This window comes from Drosophila gunungcola, unplaced genomic scaffold (genome assembly GCF_025200985.1).
Source record: "Drosophila gunungcola strain Sukarami unplaced genomic scaffold, Dgunungcola_SK_2 000001F, whole genome shotgun sequence".
NCBI classification, from domain to species: Eukaryota; Metazoa; Arthropoda; class Insecta; order Diptera; family Drosophilidae; genus Drosophila; species Drosophila gunungcola.
The window spans coordinates 9,098,668-9,119,426 of NW_026453197.1; the positions used below are offsets into that span (position 1 = coordinate 9,098,668).

The 20,759-nt window shown below is 36.3% G+C and overlaps 1 protein-coding gene across 3 annotated transcripts; it reads left to right on the forward strand.

The window, feature by feature from the left end:
• The first annotated feature begins 3,575 nt into the window (after positions 1 to 3,575).
• LOC128261382 (dnaJ homolog subfamily C member 7) lies at positions 3,576 to 20,622 on the forward strand. 3 transcript variants are annotated; one of them, XM_052995052.1, is made up of 4 exons: positions 3,576 to 4,074; positions 17,911 to 18,363; positions 18,959 to 19,803; positions 19,876 to 20,622. In XM_052995052.1, exons 1-4 carry the CDS (start codon positions 3,929 to 3,931, stop codon positions 19,992 to 19,994), a joined length of 1,563 nt encoding a protein of 520 aa, XP_052851012.1. In that variant the 5' UTR covers positions 3,576 to 3,928; the 3' UTR covers positions 19,995 to 20,622. The 3 variants fall into 3 exon arrangements, with proteins under 3 accessions (XP_052851012.1, XP_052851014.1, XP_052851013.1); XM_052995054.1 differs by lacking the exon at positions 3,576 to 4,074 and adding an exon at positions 8,848 to 9,238; XM_052995053.1 differs by lacking the exon at positions 3,576 to 4,074 and adding an exon at positions 14,394 to 14,546.
• The last annotated feature ends 137 nt before the right edge of the window (positions 20,623 to 20,759 follow it).

Consider the following 20,759-nt stretch of genomic DNA (forward strand, 5'->3'; position numbering starts at 1 on the left):
ATATTTGCATAGCCAGTTGTATATGTTTGCTCTCTCGCTTACTCCCATGGCCGACGCCTTATATAAACAAATGACAATTGTTTTGGCATTTTCTGTTGCAAAGTAAATTAAAATAAATGCATTGCTAGAAAGAAAAGTAAAAAAAATGGCTTTTACTTGGAGTTTGCGCAGCTGTCTTTGACAAAAAGCATTTTAATTTCAATTAAAAAAGTAAATGACAAACTTTCAACGAATTATACTTTTCGGGGCAGTACTGCTGTCTCTTTCTGCCCCAAGCTTTGGTTTTTTTTGTCAACCGTTTTCCGTTTCCCATTCGTTTCCATTCGAGTCCCGTTTATTTGTATTTCTTTTTGTGTTTCTGATTCGGAGGAGTGCGACACTATTGCAGGCCAGCTCTTTCCCACTTGCGTAGAATACGATAATGGGGTTTTTTTTCGCCTGGGGGCGTTCGTTTTTCGTATTTCGGCTGCTTATAAATAGCATTGCTTATAAATTCTGGTCTCGCACCTTTGCCACCTCTATATGTTTATGTACAATGTATCCGAGAGCTCGGTCATTTTTCTATTATTTGTCTTCGTTTCGCCTTCTGCGATTCTTCTCCACAACGATTTCCATTCCATCGCCGAACCAATCGCATTCCGTTCTCTCCATTTGTTTCGAGAGAGTTCCGTATATATCTTTCTATATGGCAATGGAATACGTCTTTATGTATTGTGTTTGCACATGACGTATGGATTTTTCTTATTCGTTTCGTTTGGGGCTTTTCTTTTGTGGATTTACTCTGCTTCTGTCTTTTAGATGACAGCGACCATTTGATATTAAATTGATTGCAAATATGCAGTTCCAAGACCTTTTAAGAAATTTTTGTGTCGTTAGGCTAATCGCGTCTTTATTACGATTTATTGAACTATCAAATTTGGTTGTCCGAAATACAAATTAATTATATTTTAGTCAATAATATTTTATATAATAAAAAAAATGTAATTTTTGTAGTATTGTAATTAGTTTTTCTAGTTGTTACTCTGTTTTTCTTCAGTCAAATATTTGGTTCTATTGGGGTTATTTTGGAGGTAGACCTTAGAATAAAAATTTTAGTTGCATACTTTTGTAATACAACATTTGGCAGCTTGGTATTCAGGCTACCAATTTTACTCCCAAAACAATAAACTGCATATAAACAAAAGGCCACAAAAATGTTGTCACAAAAATCCGCCGTAGTATTAACTAAATAGTTCTTAAATAGTTGTTTTTCAAATTAATACATTAACATTTATGGCAAATATTTTATCTATATGCTTTAGTCAAGTACTTTGCAGTTGTGAGGGTATTTTTAGAAAACTTATCATTTGTTTTCAAACTTTTTTAATTTATAATCGTGTACTTTAAAACCTTAGTGGGCCTGCCTTTGGTACTTACCAAATAGTTCATGCTTTGGTAGTAATTATGGTTATTATAGCATTTTAATTGAATATAATAAATAGGTTTTTTTTAATAGATATTTATAGAAAACCATTTTATAAGAAAATAAGAAATTAAAAATTGAAAACAAATAATCACGTGTAAGTTCAATAAACGCGCCATAATTGTACGACAAAAAGTACTCAGCAATTGTCAGTGAGCTGCATGGCAGGGAGCTATCGTAAGTAAGAAAACGCGTACTGTATGTCTTGACATGTGGCGCTGCCAAGTTTAAAATGAAACCGTCTCACTTTGTAAGTGACGAGTTATTCGTGGAAATTTAAAACAATAATATAAACATTTGATGTGTTAGATTTAAGCAATTGAAAATGCTAATGCTAACACTAAATAAGATAGGCTTTATACATGTAAGTTTCAATTCTATGGTATAGAAACTTAGTTACGTCAGCACATCTTATCTAACTGAGAACGATGGGATTGACTACAGCCTGACGGGATTTACTCTGGCACATCAGTTATTGAATGCCTTTGACACCAGCGGCATCCTAGTTAACAGCGATGGAAACGATCAAAAATTCAAGTCACAGCGGTTCGATGAAGCTGTAGAATGCATGTATCGTAACGGAACACAGAATATAGATGAACGCATAGTCGATAATGGCGGTCTGGAGCTTGCCTATACTACATATTCTAAAAATGCCAAGAACCAGAACCGAATAGACTTCACCCATCTGCAACCGGAAAAGATATTCTTCCTAAGTTTGGGGCAGTTCTTCTGCGGAAATAGCGATTTCAACGTAGAGTACAAAGAGGACCAGGAGCTTTTGCAGCAACTTCTGAACGGTTTCGAACCCTTTGATGAGGTTTTTGGATGCCGCCGAAATGGCCCTCAGCTCGAAAAGTGCCTGCTGTGGTGAGGCCACATCACAAAAATTATAATTTTCTGCTTATATTCATTTTGTTTTAAAGTACCAAAAGAGCCATGTATTTAATCTTTTGACTCAATAAAAATATATATGTATATTACAATACGAAATGAATACATTCATTTTTGGTATATTTAAAGGAACAACAATCTACTATAGAAGATGGACAGTCTTAATGAACCCTAGGTTATATTTCTATAAGCAGAAGATAACTTGTTTGTTAATTAGTTTCAAATTTGGCGGTTAGTAACCGGCTTGCGTCTCGACTAAGCCTAAGCGAAGACAGCAACCGTACGTTGTGGTTTCAGAAGCGTTGGCAAGAAAAAAGCTGATTCCCAAAATAAAAATGAATTGTAAGAATCACGTGTTAGTATATGTATAAAAATTAATTAACATAAAATTGTAAAACTAAATATGCTAGTGTCTGCATTTAAAATATTTTTTTAAATAATGTAATCAGTTCAGTTCGGAATTAAACGAGATTCCTCTTTGAGCATGCCAAAACTAAGACATTTCTTGAATGCTTATACTATTTTAAACAGAATACATTGGGTCTTCTTTTATCGGACGACTATAGCATATAGCTCCCATAGGAACAATCGGAAAAAATAAATGAAAAAAAATTATAACTTTGCTGTTTTTTAATTTTTTGTTTAGTTCTTCGAGATATAGTAATGGTTTAATATTTCAGAATTACGGTTTCAATTTCATCAAAATCGGACGACTATAGCATATAGCTCCCATAGGAACAATCGGAAAAATAAATGAAAAAAATTATAACTTTTCTGTTTTTTAATTTTTTGTTTAGTTCTTCGACATATAGCAATGTTTAATTATTTCAGAATTATGGTATAAATTTTATCAAAATCGGACGTCTATAGCATATAGCTCCCATAGAAATAATAAAAATATATAAAATAACTATCTAATAATTGAGCTGCAAATAATCATAGTCTCAATGTTTTTTTTAGCACATACTCAAGTAAATCATAATTTAAATGTTTTCAAAAGTATTTAATTAATGCAATAGCTGCAAGGGTATATGAACTTCGGCTTGCCGAAGTTTGCTTTCCTTCTTGTTTATTAATTTTTTAGTTTCTATAGCCAATTTTATTTAGGGTATCGGATTTGTCCCATTCTTTCATTATTGCAAACAAAATATTTATCTTTAAAATAGCTAGACGGGCCACCCTTCCGATAAGGTGGTTTATTTAGACATTCAAGTTTTGGTCACACTTTTTCCTTTTCGTATGTTTCCCTCGCACGGCACGCTTTTTTTCGTCTGTTCGGGTCGTTTGGCTATTCGAAATAAAAATTTCAAAATTAACAACTAATTGGCCAGCGACGTGCATTCAAATCAGAAGCGAAGGCGGAAACATCGAGAGAAGGAGCGCGTGAAGAAAGTACCAGAAATCCGGGAGTTTTTACGCGGCGCGCGTGCAGCTCACACACATTGCCACACTCTATACGTGCGATTGACGCAAAAGCGAAAAAAACAGTGAAAAAAAGGAATTGACGAATAACAACGTTTGGGAAGCATTGGACTCTGGTCGCTGTTCTCGTTCTCTTCGAAATTGCCACGCATGGACGACGAAGTCATCGAAATTAGCGATAGCGAACGCGAGGAAACCTCATCAAACTCCGATATGGACGTTGAATTAACGGTGGAGCAGCCAGTCGATGCCAACGTCGCTGCGGCAGAGGAAATTGTGCCCAAGGACGCTGCAACGTAAGTACAAAAAAAAAACAAGCGGAAATTCTACAGTGGCTGCTAAACCAACGATAACAGTCCACCTGAAAATGTGCCTTAGAAGTGAATCATAAACTGTCGCTGTGTTTATGCGAGGTTACTTGACAAAACAGTGTGCCACACTTTCACGAATTTAAAATAAATACAATGGATCAAAATCTACAATGCAATACCTCTGTGGAAACCATATCACCTTAAATGTAAAACACACTTCTGATAGAATGATCATCGCATAAACGTAGTAGTATTTCTGCAACTTCGTAACTGAGCAATTACAGTCAACCCCAAACTGTACGATAACAGCAAGGTGTTAAAGTATGTGTTTGCATTGCTGTTTTATGTAATCTCATTGCCCGGGGTCTCTACCTCTATCCCACTCACTAGCCCAGCCCCTCTCCCCCTTCTTGTCGCACCCATTTGACATGGTCATGGGCAGCAGCCAAACGTAGCAAATAAATATAGAAAAAAGGAAACAAAACGTCAGCGACGCCAACGCACACGCCCTGCAGTTACAGTAGAGCTTGCTTAAGACGACTCGATGAATTTTTAGTTTTTTAAATTAAAATTAAAATAGAATTATATATAATTCAGATTTTAATTGGTTTTCGTAATTCAAATCGTATAACTCCGTTTTAAAATCAGAATTTCTATATCCAATAATTACATATTTAAAAGAAAAAAATTTATAAAACGGAAATAAAATGTTTTGAGTTTGGAAGGTCTGACTGTAACTTCTTTGTTGTTGTTAGGTGCGCTTTGTTTAGTTCTTGCTGCAAACTGGTTTTACTTTCTGCTTGCCGCCCAATGTTTTTCATTGCCTTTGTGTGTGTGTGGGAACGTTAAATTTTGAAATTCAAGACTGTTTGATTTCACCAGTCTGTATTTAGGCAACAGTTTCAGAGTCGCTGTCTTGCATTTAAAGAAAGATTTTTGTTACAAAATGGGTGTTTTTATTCAAAAATAAGAAAATTCCTAAAAAGGTTATAAAAAAATAAATAAAATACCTAGAACTTTAGGAAATTGTCATTCCAAGCTAAGCCTAGAACCATTAAACACTTAAATTGCGCACATTTTTGTTAATTTGCCAACATAAACAGTTATAAATTCCATTTCGTCACGCTTCATTTGCGTTTATTTTCTTTTCCGTTGCTTTCACACAACGGCAAACAAATAAGAATTGATATTTGCATTCAATAAAATGCGATTGTATTTATTTCCGTATTTTTGGATAATCGAAGTTGACACTCAAGTGAAATTGTCAGTGCGACTAAAAAAATAATATATATTTGGCAATACAAGTTTTTTTTAATATTTTGTGCAATTCGTTTTGTTTTTATTACGTTGTTTCCGCTAGAATTTGCGTCACTTGTTGTTGTTTACTGTGAGTAATCGCTAATAATACAATATAAAATACATTGTGGATAGATAAGATTTGCATGGAAAGACAGGTAATTGATTAAAAGGGGGATAACATCTTATGGCCCTGAATTTCGTGTGAAGAACTGACCCGATCAACTGATCAGCGTTCAAAGTCAAATACAGTCATCGCCAAAAGATCGAAACAAAGACAAAGCCAAGAGTTGCGGGCAACCTACACACGCTTCTGAAAAAGTTGGCCAAAAAACTTAATGTGAATGAACCTGAACCCAAGCGCGAAAAAAATACACTCTTGGCTTTCAGGCCTTCAGCATTTTTCTAATTTCCATTAGTAATTTTGTTTCGCCTTTTAGGGTTCAAGGACTGGGCAAAAAAAACGGAAAAATTTCTCTTGTCTGGCCAAAGTGACTCATCCCTTCGCAAAAAAAGATGTTTAGTATGATTTTTGTTGTTTGCACTTACTTGGAAGACCAGATGATGAGGGGAACCCGTTTGCACATCTACTATGAGTCAACCTGTTGATAAATTAGAAATGCCGACCCCGATAAATGGGGAAATTTACAATTTTTTCAAGGCAGATGTTACAGCATAAGCATATTGATTTTATTCGCCATGGAAAAGAAAAGGAGGCTGCTGTTACATATATATAGACACCGGTTCGATATTTTGGTCCTGTTAAGTTCAAGGTCGTTTGGGTGTGGCAAAAAAGACTGAAGGGTCGTATATAATCTATAAACGCTTTAAAAGTGTAAACTACATTTTTAGCAGTGTTCTTAATCTTTATAAAATTGTAAAAAAATAGAATGAGCTTTACATTAGTGATTAGATTTAAACATTATCACATTCTTATAAAAAAAATTGTGAACATAATTGAATAAATTGTTGCCTTTCTAAGTTTACTTTAGGTCATTTCTATAATTGTTTTAGTAATCAAAGCTCAAGGTTGTATTATAAGGTAAATAAACCTTATTTAAACCTTAAATTTCTATAGGCCATTAGTACATTTAACTTATCTTAAAGCACAGTTTGAACAGCACTTTGCTCTATTTATTGGTCATCACAAAGCTAACGCTTTCCACTCCGGACGTCATCAACCTAGTTTCGATGTTGCCCTTTCAATGGGTAAACTTTTGGCCAACTATAACTTTGGGCAATTAGCCTCCAACTACGTAACTCTCGAAAAGTTATTGCTCGACTCCAGTTAAAGTGGGTCAATTAAATTATTGATTCGTCACGAGCCTAAAAAAGAACACGGTAGACGAAAGAAAACATTAGGAAACCCAGAAACATGAGCGAACAATTTGATGGTTTTCAATATTAAAGATCTTAATAGTTTCGAGAAGCTCTAAGCGGATGTTGTGGGTTTTTATAAAGTGGTCGTCACTTGAAGACAATAGCAAGATAGCTTTAAATTACGTAATGCTCAACTCGCGCGGGCCAGCGCCTATTAAACATTTTTGGTCAGGTAATTTTTCAATTAAATTTATGATTTTACAATGGGTTTTGTATGTCTCGAGAAGTGTGCGAATTTTTGAAATGGCCAATAGCTTAGGATAGAATGACAAGGTCACTACCTAATTGAAGATAAATAGAGGGTTTAAAAACTTGTAAAATGCTTTAACGTCTTTTGATTTTTTCCCTGAGCCGGAAACTCCATTGATTGCCACTCAAACCTTATCATATCGTAAACATTCAGTTAAATGCATTGGAAAATTGCTCAATTTCCCCCGGCAGAAAATAAAAAACCCGATCTTTCGTAGATCATGTCAAAAAGCCTAGGCAACTGTCATCTGCTACCCATGAGAGTCTCTTGTCTTGTCTTGTCTTGCCTTATCTGTCTGAATCGAATCTGGAAGCCAGTTATGCCAGTCTGCCGCCTCTAACGACTTCGAAGCAAGTTTTTACACATATTTGGGTACACAGGAATAAATTTGAACATAAAAGTACATGAGTTTTTAAAGTACTGCTGTAGCCTTTCTGAAAATCAATGTAAGGTATTTGTTAATAATTATAAAATAAATAGACAACAAACCTTATTTAAACACTTGTTTTCCAATTAATAATAAAACCACCTTTAAGTTTTTGTTATTAAATTCGACTTTAATATATTTTTTTTTTGCTGTGGAGCCAAAAAGACAGCAACAGGGCCGGGAAAATTCATTTCCATTTTCAATTTCAAACTGTTGTTGGTGTTGGCAGATTGTAAATAAGCACTTAACTAAGTGGCGCCATTATAGTTTGAAAGCAATTACAAGTTTTATCATTTAAATTTACAGTTTTACGGAAACTGGCTTAGCCCATTATCTTTTTTTTTTTGCGGCTTCGTTATCTTAGTTAATTCGGGAATTTGTGGTTATTTCTTTGCAAATTTTAAACCTTTGTTAATTAATTTTCTTTTGTTTTTAGCATTCGTTACGGCAGTGGTTGGTGGTTTTAATTGCTTTGTTCGTTTGTGTCTTCACTTTCACTTGGCTCTGGTTGCTTGGTTTTTGGTTTTTGCTGGTTTCAGTCGCATTTGCAATGCAATTCACTTGTTGCAGCGGAATGTGCACTAAATAGCATTTGGATTTGCCCCAATTTGATAGTGAACTGGAACAGGTCGGGCATATTTTGCGGTTTCATTTTGCATTCTCATTTTTTCGAAATAATTATCCGACCTTTTTCTCAAAATTACAACTTTCTTTTTCTCTCTTGTTTGTTGTGGTGCCATTTTTGTATTAAACATTAATTAAAAGCTGACAGCAAGCAGAGGATATCTCGTTCATGTCCCATTCAAAATTCACGACACGCCTTCATTTAACGGCTATATGGTAGATATACATATATGGTCTCTATAGATCTGTAAATTTTTGTATGTGTGTCTTCTTAAACAACGGGAAGTAAAATTGCTCGGGAAAATTGCTATATAAAATGTTTACCAGAAACAAAGCGAAATGAGGAAGACAAGGATTGAGAGAGTGCAATAACTTTTTCAACATTTTGAGGGTTAAAAAAAAATATCTTCTGGAAAAAAACGTTTTCTTTTAAACGCATGAACTACTAATAAAACTTGTTTTAAATATATTTTTTGTAAATAATAAAAAACAAAACGCATAATAAATAACTTTGTTTTCTGCTCTATTTTGTTTTCAATTTTTTCTGAATCATGACCCTAATTAAATTTAATAGGTGCATACAAGCATAATTCCCCCTTAATTATCTGGCTGCTAATATCTATTTGATGTAGCTCTCATTTTTCACTTTGCAATTCACATTCTCTGCTAGCTGCTCTTTCTCTCTCGATTCTCTCCGCGTCAGCTGTTGGTCTGCGGTGCAGTCGCTGCCGGCAGAGGGGATCATCGCGGGGATCGGCACTCTGCCCACTCATTCGCAAATCGCAGTGCGTCGATCGACGTCGTTATCCGCGCTCGTCGCGAAAATTGTGAAAAGCGTGGTAAAGGGAAAATTACAAAATAAAAATAAATAAGGAAAATACCTAAGACTTTTCGCTTTGAGTTTTTTGTCTTCCCTCCGCTGTCAAATAACGAAAAATTTACGTTGTCAGTAATACGATAAAATTAAGCCGAATTATTTGTGATGAGCAAAAAGTGTCTTATATAGGATTCGGATTTACAACACGAACTTGAAATCACGGGAGTGAAACCAAAATAGCAGCAATCAAGGGATCAAGTCACTTTATATATGCAAAAGAAAAGGCCACTCTGACCAGAAGGAAAAGCCAACTTCTATTTAAATAAATACAAACGATCCCGCAGAAAATGTTGTAGTAAGTTATGTAGAAGTGTTTTTTATATTTATCTCGGTTAAAAATGCCAACCACAACGAAATCCAAAGTGCAGGAAATAAAACGACATAACAATCTAAACCACCATTGCGATACCGAAATATAGGAATGTGATAAACCAGACACGTTTCGTTAATTGCTTTAAATAAACTTAACCTAAACCATTTTAAAATTATCAAATAACTTTTGATCAAAATGTACCACTAACAATTTTAAAATATTGGATTAAACTTTTAAATTTTATTAAAAATGGTATTTTGAAGCCACTTCGAAATAACCGCAACTGTAAGCACATTTTGTACTCAAATCGGGTGCGTCTATATATATCATTGTGTGTTTGGGTGTCGTCTGGTGTATTTTTGCATATTCAATTGTCGTGGTTTTTCACTTCACCTATCGGACTCTGAGTCGCCACGTGCAGAGGCGTCGAAATTAAAAATCAATTGATACAATCAAACACTTAAAATGGGTTGATTTATATTATTGATGACTGAGTTTAACAACCAAACCTTCCCTTACTATAAAAATTTGATTTTTCTTTGTATAAAATTAAGGAACTGCCTACCCTAAAGCATTGATAAGTTTCTTGGGAAACATGAACAAAATCCATATAATTAAGATAAGAAATGGATACAAATATAAATACTTTTTTCCAATGAAAAACGAGTTCATCAATATTATTCAACTGTCCACAAACTGTTCTAAATATATCTGACACAGTCATTTCGATAAGTCCTTATATTATAGAATATTGAATATTATCAATACAAATGTTGTTAAGTGGTTTCACTACATGTCTGAGTTCGACTTTAGAGTTTTATATTTATTAAATAAATTTTGTATTTGTAAGATTTCTAAAAATCGAAGTATCTAGGTTAAAAAGTGAATAGACATCGAAAGTCATTTTACTTTACAAGAAACCAATGTATATGTGTAAATGGGCAACACTTTTATATGTAGGCTCGAAATGACTCAATTCACTACTTTGACTTTTCTGGCAGCCTTTGCCCTTCACACACTTTCTTCGAACCCCGAGCAAAGAGCATTGACCAATCTGATCAAGGCGAAAAAAGAAAATTGCAGCAATATATACTCAGAGAAATTCTTTAACAAGTTCAAATTGATTTTACATATATTTAACTCTTTATGATTTAAAATCATTTGACTTGTTACTTTATTTGTTTCAAGAATATTCATTTCGATATTATGTGATAGACATGGCTCCAAAATCGAATTGGTATTAATATTTTTTTTCTCTGTGCTGAAACAAAAAGCAGCAGGCGAAAGAAAAATCTTTTCGACATTTCTCAATCTCTTTAAAATGTCAGAGCCCAACTGGGCTGCCAAATGCATAGCCTCTCGACCATTTCCCCCATTGGTTCTCTGTCCTTTCTCCTAGAAGAGCATTTAGGGGGGCCTCTTTGGGTCTCTTGGCACATGTGTTGGCCCCAACTTTTTGGGTAGCAAAGCTTTGGCATATGGCACATTGAGGTCGCCGGCGCAAATTCTTATCCAAAAAAAAAAAAAAAAAATACATACACAAAAAAAAACTGCAGCGTGGGGAAAATATGTACAATGCATTGCTACCGCACTATAATTTTGGTTTTTGTGTTGTCTTTTAACTCTCTGCTATTTTTTCGTGCTGGGTGTGTCGTTTATTGCCCCGACATAAATGTTTTTATGCCCCCGCCATTGTGGTTGGCATATCTGCTGCTCATGTTGCTGTTGCAGTTGCAATTTTTGTTGCAGTTGCTCTTACTGTGGGCGGTGCAGATTGCGTTTTAAAGTGCAGTAGCATTAAATTTTGCATGCATTTTATTGCAGTTGCAGGCAAACAAATGACTCACATGGGTAACCCGATCAGATCCCACTCCGAAAATGCATTTCCAGTCAAGAATTATAGGGCAATGTTGTGCGGAGAGCTCGTGTCTGTGAATTCCTTGTGGGATAGTTAAAATTGTATGTTTGCAGACGCAATTTAGCTGCGCTTTGGTCATATTTTTATGGGGCACTTTGTGTCAAAGGGTAATGCGATTCCCGGCTTATAATTTACGATTTGCTTTCTTTGGAGAAATTTTAAAATTTACTACGAGCTGGGGAACAATGTGTGGACTATTATTTTTTTGTGACAAATGTGTGCCTGTGTCTAAATTTAATTATGTTAAAGCATGTTTTATGCCACCATGCTTTTCTTTTTTTAAAGTTATAAACAAAATATTCGATTTAATTTTGATGTTTCTGTTCCATATTCTCTTTTTAATTCCCAATTCAACACATCATTTATCTAATCGGAGCACTCTGTATTAGTTATCATCTAATTTGATTGGACCTTAAGCACGTATCTAATAGATGTGTCGCAAAGAACTAAAAGGCAACATTCCCCACCACCATAAATCCCGATGACAGATGTACTTGTGTATTTTTATTACGTATTGTGTGTGCCATAAATAGCAAACAACTGACAACTGGCAGAACCTAACCATTTTCCCCGTTAACCTCCTTCAAAGCTAACACATAGAATAATGGGTCGGACAATGACCCAAAACTAGGGACCATAAATTCAATTGAAGCAAGTGTCAATAGAACACGAGCTCATCCATATGCAAGTGTTCTATAACGATGGAGATGATGATGACGATGGCGATGGTGTTGATTCTGATGATGATGATGATGATGATGATGAGGAGGGCTGTGAGATAACAATCAATTATGTATTTTATATTGTTTGCATTAGTTCTCAACCCACACTTGGGCAGACAATAGATGCCAAGCTCTGGGCTTCTTCACTGAGGAAAAAAGATATCTAGACTATAAAATACAATGGTTTTTTGACAAAAAATTGTCCAACTATTATATACAATAGAAAATTAGTATAGCGTTATCCATTAAAATATTTGTGGCCTATTGTAAGGCCTCAATTCATTTAAGTTAGTTAATTGTTTTTACCAAATTAAGTTTAAATCTGTGGAATTCCATTTTATATTTAACAGTTTTCTGCATTTTGTTTTTCTTCAAATGTTCGGCCATTTATTTAGCTCCCGGGAAACTTCTCCACTCCGGCAATTTGGCTTAAACTTTCAGACCAACTCTTCACTGGTTCATTAGCTTTGTAATCCCCTCTTTCTCACCATTTTCCCCAAAGTGGCTCTCCATTCGTAAGCTGGCTTTTCTTTTATTTATTGGAAACTTCTTCTCCTTATTCACTTAAGCCTGACGCTTTTGGCTCTTCGCCCAACCGTGCTTTTGTTTTATTCGCTCCCTTTATTTTCGGCCGCCATTATGTCTGCACAGCATTTCCGGTTCACGCAGTTGGGGGCAAACACAAAAACAGAACCCGCATTGACCTACTGTGCGTGGTCCACGTGAATCACTAAATGACAGTGCAGCTTGACAAAATAAAGAAAAAAAAAAAAAAGAAAAGTAAAATTTTAAGATTTATTACAAATTTGATGTTAAATTATGTCTTATTTTTTTATTGAATTTAATTTTAAATGGTTTAATAAGTTCATAAATTTAAAATTTGTTTATTATTCAAAATAAAAATTGAAAACTGTAATCTCATCATTTATAATATTCAAACAAAAATGTTCTTACACATAGGGGCATTAAAAAAACATTATAAATATCATACATATAAATAACACACACATAAATACGAATTCTTTAACTTTAGAAAAATATTTAATTTGAGTTTGAGGAAATTTGACTTAGAAAAGTTTCACTGTAGTTCTGCAAGTATTTTCAGTATCTGTGTGCGTTGGGGTCTTGTGGCAAGCAATTTCAACTTGTGGCAGGTCATGTCCGCTGGTCGCTTCCCCGCTCACTGCCTTTGGTCCTCCCTAAGCTTGTTGTGATGGGTAAACGGGTAAACTATTTGATATGCGCTTTCGCAAAGGGTTTGTTGACTGCGCAGCGTTAACTGAAGTGAAATTTGTTCGGGGTTCAGAGTAAAGGATGTGATAAAATATTGACTTTTGGTAGATGGATATCGGATGCAGATGTCTGCAATTTTTTTTTACATTCTCTAGAGTTTTGCAAGTTAATTAAAATGACTATACTTTATTGGGTTAATGCATTTGATTATTAGTGATTAATAATGAGACTGTCATCAGCATTTTTTTAAACAAAGATAAAATTTATATTTATTAGTCATTCAACAATATAGCAGTAATTGATTAACAGTGTTTTAAGAATTTTAAGCTTACATAATGTATTTAATGATTAATATCTGCTAGAGCACATGACTCAAATTAAAAAAAGGGTACTCACTTTTTGTAATATAATTTTTTGTAGATTTTTTCCTTATTGACCAACAAATGGGTGCAATGGCGAGTGGCATTGTCTGGCATATCGTTAGAGCCACCTGCAGAGAGGCTTTACCACCCACAGACCGCCACCCACCCTATTTCCTGCCCCTTTCTTCCCTTTCACCGGAATTTTTCTCTCTCTCACATGCGCTCTGCACAATGTAATGCTTTCTCCGTTTCCTCTCTAGAATTTCGTTCTCTCGCTGCAGGCACAGTGCTTACAAAAAAGCAACTGCCTCTGGAAAATTACTACAGTAAATGCCTATACAAATTGGATTCATGTACAATTTTATTAAAAAATTAAATACAATATTGTTGACACAATTGGCAATTCCTATGAGTAAGCTCCAAAACAATCTTGAAGCAAACCAAGAAAAGATTTTTTTAACTCCAAACACAACCTCAAAAAATTATTCTTTAAATTGTTTTGTTAAATAATCAATTCGCAAAATTAGAAGAAAAAAAAGTGCAATATGTTTTCTGTGCGCTGTAGCTATTTTAAATATCTTTGCTGTAAGTACAAAGTCGGTAGCATGGTCGTATTTTTGCCTTCGTAACTTTTGGTTCTCGGTAACAAGCTTCTCGACGTGCCGTTGCATTAAAATCGTCGCCAGCAGCAGCAGCTGCAACATGCAGGCAGCACGGCGGCAACATCAGCAGCACAGCAGCAACACACCACCAGCAGCAGCATCAACATCAGTCGCTTCCGTTGGCTGCCAGAGACCACCAGCAATAACGAAGTGTTCGCTTAACTAGTCTTTTGATAGCCAATTATTTTTGTAGTTTTTGCGTTAGAGTAGTGTATAAAATCATAACAACAAATATATAGCCACTTGACTTGACTGGCCATTTAATGGGAGGTGTCTAATATCCCTCGGTTTTCTTATGCCGATAAGTAATAACCCTAAAAGTCTGAATCCTCCGCTCTATCCAATGCTCAATAAATTGTATATGAGTTCGGAGGAATTTACGTTTCTGCCGCGGTAAGTAGAAATGCCGAATAAAATTGTTGTCAAAGCCAATTTGATATGACAGGATGCTAATGGAATGCAAATGGCAGTGCTCTGGGTAGTTTGATGTATGGCGGAAAAGTTTGTGCGGAAATTACTAAAGGAGGAATGTGGAATACTGAAGTTTATACTTTGTGGTTGCAAGGGGGGTTTTATTTCAACTGTAGTACATTTAATGGAAATAATTTGTACGATGAAGCAAAATTTGTAAATAAATTCTTGTTGTATTTAATTAAATTGGAATTTATCATAAATAATTAGTTTGGGTACTGTACATAACTTCTTGTCTTAAGTGAATTATTTAAATTATAGCTTACAAAGTCTTTTAGGTAAGAATAATAACCATTCCAAAACTTGATTTAATGGTTGCGAAAGTAATCAGCAAGCGTGTTAAACTTTCCACCTTTAAGTGGTCCCACTGTACCAATTGTGCGTCTCCAGCTATCGCTTCAGTTAACTGATAGATTTGACACCCTGACAATCTACTTTGCATGATTCTTGCAGCACATGTCACCCGGCGTCCAAGTTTCCTTCGTTGGCTGTGCGAAAAGTTTTGTCATCACAAGCCAGCCCACTTCATTCACCCCGTCAATCCATGCATATTCATGAGGGAATGATTATTCCGAACAACTCACACTATCCCATCGCCATTTCACTTGCACATCACATTCCTCGAATGTTCTTCTACCATTGACTTCGCTTATCGCGCATTGAACTTTGTTGTAACCTGCAGGCAACACATATGCAGACCAACACGTACGCACAGTGGGGGTCACCATTTTAGCACCATTGGGGTAATAAAAAGTTATAATGAAGGTGATTATGTCTAAAATCGGTTGAAAGCTCTTAAATGAAAATTAATAGATCAACTTTGTAATTAACTCTTGAAATTTCAGTTTTGCAAGATAAAAGACGTATCAGAAGAAATTTTAACTTAGTTTTTGCCCAAGTACATTTGTACTTAAATTTATAAATTGAATTAATAGCAAATTGACTTCCGTATACAAAAGGGCTTTGAAATCTAAAATGTAGATTTTTACAAGATGCAAGAACAGAATCATAATAAATAATTTGAACATAAAGAAGTGTTTTTTTAATATCTACATTTCTACCAATAATAATAAATATTATAACAAAGCTATCTCCCTCTGGGAAGCTTTGATTTGTAGGGCTATTATTTTGGCCGTAAATGTAATCTATACATGCTTAAATTTGCATTGCATGCTTTGCATTCATTCTTCTGCTTTCAGTTTGTTGGTTCTTTTTTTTCGCTTTCCGTTTACCATTTTTTGTTACCTGTTTTGCCTGCCATTCAGGTGGCGGCGGTGCCCACTTAGAGCTTTATTTATCTAGCCCGGGCTTTCATGTTTTTGGGCGTGCCAGCCATTTCTCCACCTTTCCCCACTGCTTAATTTAAATCAGCTCTTTAGTTTTCCAATTTTTTTTCCAGCGAATTTCTGTTGAAGTTTCTACGTCTTCTGTTTTTATTGAAGTTGAATTGCAAATGCAAACCGCGTTGCCTACTTTTTTGGGTGGAAAAAAATGGCTGAAGGGATAAAGGGGCAGTCGGTCCCCCTAACAAATGGCTTTCTAAAATGTTGCCCAATCAAGCGCAACCGAATTTTTGACTTTTATGGGATTCTCTAATTGTTATGCAAACTGCTGCTGTTGACTGGAGTGTTGCACCGCCCCATTCGCGCTCCCTCCAAGATATCCGAAACCCCAGTTTTGGCCCCATTTGTGGTTTAGGCCGCGACCGCTTTGGCAAGTTATGGCAGCAATTAAAAGTTTTGTGCTGAGCACTTGAAAAAAACGCCAAAGCCCCTACCAACCACCCACTTGCCGCCCCTTCTCTCTTTGTCCGCTGGAGAGACAAGAAGACAAAAAAAGTTGGCAATGCAAATTATTCTTTTTAGTAGTAGTAATTAACATCTTTTGTTTGCACGCCGTATCTTATTCGTATTCTATGCTCACACTTTTTCTATAATCATCGTTTTACAAGCTCCTATTACAATGAAGTGGGAAAAAATGTTTAGGGCTGGTTAAAGAATTTTATCAAATATTTACTGCGGTTTGGTGTAAAATTACTACATGTAAATACATTTAAGTTTATGTTACAGTAATGTATTTAGTTATATTGATGTTAAATTAGTATAGTACAAGAAACTACTTTTTAAATAAAAAAAAACGTAACTTTACAATCAAGATGATATTTGAGAAAAAAAAATCAAAAAAAAAAGGTGCAGGGCTAAAGGTACGAATCCCCTCAATTTTTGTAATATCACAATGTATTTTTAATAGCACACAGAAGCAAAAATAAATAGGCAAAAGGAAACCGAAACCACAAGCAAATAAATAACAAACAGGCCGAGTGAAAATCGAGAATAACAACAACGAGCCAACAAGCATAAAGCACTTATGCCCTGTAATACTGGCGACAATGCTCGGTACAGTAAACACCCTGCCTGGCACAACTCCAAGTGGGTTGGCGTTGGGGCTTAGAGGGTGTGTGTGGCAAAAGGGAATTTCTTTGGCTTTCGGGATTCTTTGGCGTCCGCATTAGTGTCGCCCTATTGGCGGCCATTGTGATGCCATAATTTCTTGGCCCATTTGAGCGGGGCGCAGGTTGTTGCACTTCCTTCGAATGGAAAAGTGTGCTGAAAATGGGATGGAAACGGATGAATGAAAGGGCAAATTGATCGGCCAGGCGGATGTTCTCAACGAGGTGAATTATAAATTGCGGAAAAAGCATTTGGTTTTTTAAACATATAAATGTAGAACAACTTTTTCTTGATTAATGTTTTATTGATATTTGTTCCGAGTCGCAATTAACAAATGTCAACATATGTTAAATGATTTACGTCAATACAAAATACATAAATTAATAACTAATAATTGTTAAGAGATGTAATTTATGTTGATAGAAAAACAAAAATTGATAGACTTTATTACCATTAATTGCAAATCAATCATTTTGTAGATAACTAAACTAAATTTTAATGAAACTTTAAAGGAAAATGCATTTTCTTGAACACATTTTCCACGTTTTCCGTGCCAATGTGCATTTTGAAAAGGCGTCTGAGCCACAAGCAACGGATAACTTCCTGTTGCTTTTCGCTGTTCCATTTTATTCTGGTCGTTTTGTACATTTCTTCTTGAGAAGACGACGACGACTTGCCCCGCGGCAGTTACTTCGCCTCGGTTGACGACATGAAATTAAAAATTCAAATTATGTAGACTATGTAAAGGACCGACTTACCGATTCTTTTGTGCACTGAGCTCTGAGCCCCAAGGATTGACCAAGAAAATTGTTTTTTCTCACTGTGTGTACTTGCAGCATTGCCGAAGAGAAGAAGAAACTGGGCAACGACCAATACAAGGCGCAGAACTATCAGAATGCACTCAAGCTCTACACGGACGCCATATCGCTGTGTCCGGACTCGGCGGCATATTACGGAAATCGGGCCGCCTGCTACATGATGTTGCTCAACTATAATAGCGCCCTGACCGACGCCCGCCACGCCATCCGCATCGATCCGGGCTTCGAGAAGGCCTACGTCCGTGTGGCCAAGTGCTGTCTGGCCCTGGGCGACATCATCGGCACCGAACAGGCCGTCAAAATGGTCGTCGAGCTGAATCCGCAGAGCACGGCCGTGAGTGTCGAACAGGCGGCGGCGCTGAAGTTGCGCCAACTGGAGGCAACCATCCAGACCAACTACGACACAAAGGCCTATCGGAATGTGGTGTTCTACCTGGACAGTGCCTTGAAATTGGCACCCGCTTGCTTGAGGTAAGTGATTCCCGAAAGCGAACCCCATGGAATTCCAGAAATATCAGATTAGTGAAAAACAGGGTCATGAGTTTTGATTCGCAGAAGAAAAATATATACGTTTTTTTTTTTAATATTTTTTAGATTTTTATAATAGCAGGTAAACACAAAAACAATAAAAACACTTTCATGTCCAGAAATTTTTTTAAAAAAGTAAAGGACTAAAAAAAAATGTCATTTTATAACACTAGTTTTTTTATAACCAATTTTTAAACAAATCTAACTAAAATATCAAATCTTTTTAGGCACGCATTTTAAAATGTAAAATAGTGTTTTTAACCTAGCTAGTTTATTTGATAAAGTTTTTAATTTTTACTAAACAATTTCCAAAATAATTGGACGACCCCTGTCGCATTACATTTTTAAGCACTGGTTGTTTTAAAAAACAATATTCTAACAACATACATACATTAAAAAAAAAGTAAAGACAAATCTTATTTTTTTCATATAGTTTTTTGTTTGTCACGACGCGTTTTGTATATTTGTGAGCATGAAATAGATAGATGAAGATAAATTAAATAGTCGAGTGATTAATTCCAAACTGTCTATTTTTCAGATATCGCCTTCTCAAAGCTGAATGCCTTGCATATTTGGGACGCTGCGATGAGGCCTTGGACATTGCTGTGGGAGTGATGAAGCTGGATACCACCTCGGCGGACGCTATTTATGTGAGGGGACTGTGCCTGTACTACACCGATAATCTGGACAAGGGAATCCTGCACTTTGAGCGCGCCCTGACCCTTGACCCTGACCACTACAAGTCCAAGCAGATGCGCAGCAAATGCAAGCAGCTAAAGGAGATGAAGGAGAATGGCAACATGCTGTTCAAATCGGGTCGCTATCGCGAAGCTCACGTCATATACACGGACGCTTTGAAGATCGACGAGCACAACAAGGATATCAATTCGAAACTGCTTTACAATCGGGCATTGGTCAATACACGCATCGGGAATTTACGCGAGGCCGTGGCCGACTGCAATAGGGTGCTGGAACTCAATAACCAGTATCTGAAGGCCCTGCTGCTGCGTGCCCGCTGCTATAACGATCTGGAGAAATTCGAGGAGTCGGTGGCCGACTACGAGTCGGCGCTGCAGCTTGAGAAAACGCCCGAGATCAAGCGACTGCTGCGCGATGCCAAGTTTGCGCTGAAGAAGTCGAAGCGAAAGGACTACTACAAGATTCTGGGCATCGGACGCAGTGCCACCGACGATGAGATCAAGAAGGGGTATCGCAAAAAGGCGCTGGTCCATCATCCTGATAGACATGCCAATAGCAGTGCCGAGGAGCGCAAGGAGGAGGAGCTCAAGTTCAAGGAGGTGGGCGAGGCGTACGCCATTCTGTCCGATGCGCGCAAAAAGGCGCGCTACGACAGCGGTCAGGACATTGAGGAGCAAGAGCAAGGTGAGGCTTAAATGGAATTATACATATATACAAAATGAATTTTAACCATTTCAATTATGTTCTGCTTTTCAGCCGACTTCGATCCGAATCAGATGTTCCGCTCATTCTTCCAATTCAACGGCGGCGGTGGCGGTGGTGGCGGCGGTGGCGCCGGCGGTGGCCGAAATTACTCGTTCAACTTTGATTTCTAAAACAAACCCCATCATCCCTCCACCCATGTTCTGCCTCATCGGAAGCCAACGCGACCTCCTTCAACACAGCAGCGCACAAACTTGAAAACTTTTTGCATTTGTTTTCTACGAATAACATATGTAGTTTGCTTGTCTAAAAGAATGAAGACGAGCGAAATTCTATGAAAATCTATGCAAATTATTCAAACAACAAATTTCTGGTTTACTCTCACATTTAAAATGTTTTTTAAAATCATTTCGGCGGCATTAAATCACGAATAATAAATCATGAAAATTATGTAAAACAAATTTATAAATGTATATGTGAAGTTGCTATATCCAGTTGTTGTTGGATCCGCCGGCCCTGCGAGTCCTGCGCCTGCGCGCGTACGCTCAGATTATCGAGGATTAACTGATTAATTATGATTAATGAATGCGTAGCCTTATTGTATAACCAATTTTATTTTTACTCATTAAGCCAGACACTTAAGTTTCGTTTCTAAGTTACAAAACAAAAAAATTATGCTAAAACACACAAATCAATCAAAAACCAATAACGTATCCGACTTAGTTATTGTTTTGTGTAACTATACGATGAAGAATATATGTGAAGTGAAAGCATCAAGTAAAAATAGTAAACAGAAAAAAATGTGGATGGTCTTAGCATTTGGGAAAGATGGATCATAAGTTTTATTTTATTTAAAACCGTGAACGTAAGTTAGGTGCAACATTTAATATTCAAAGGTTTAAAAAGAATTTGTAACGCGCAAGAATAGTAAGAATAGA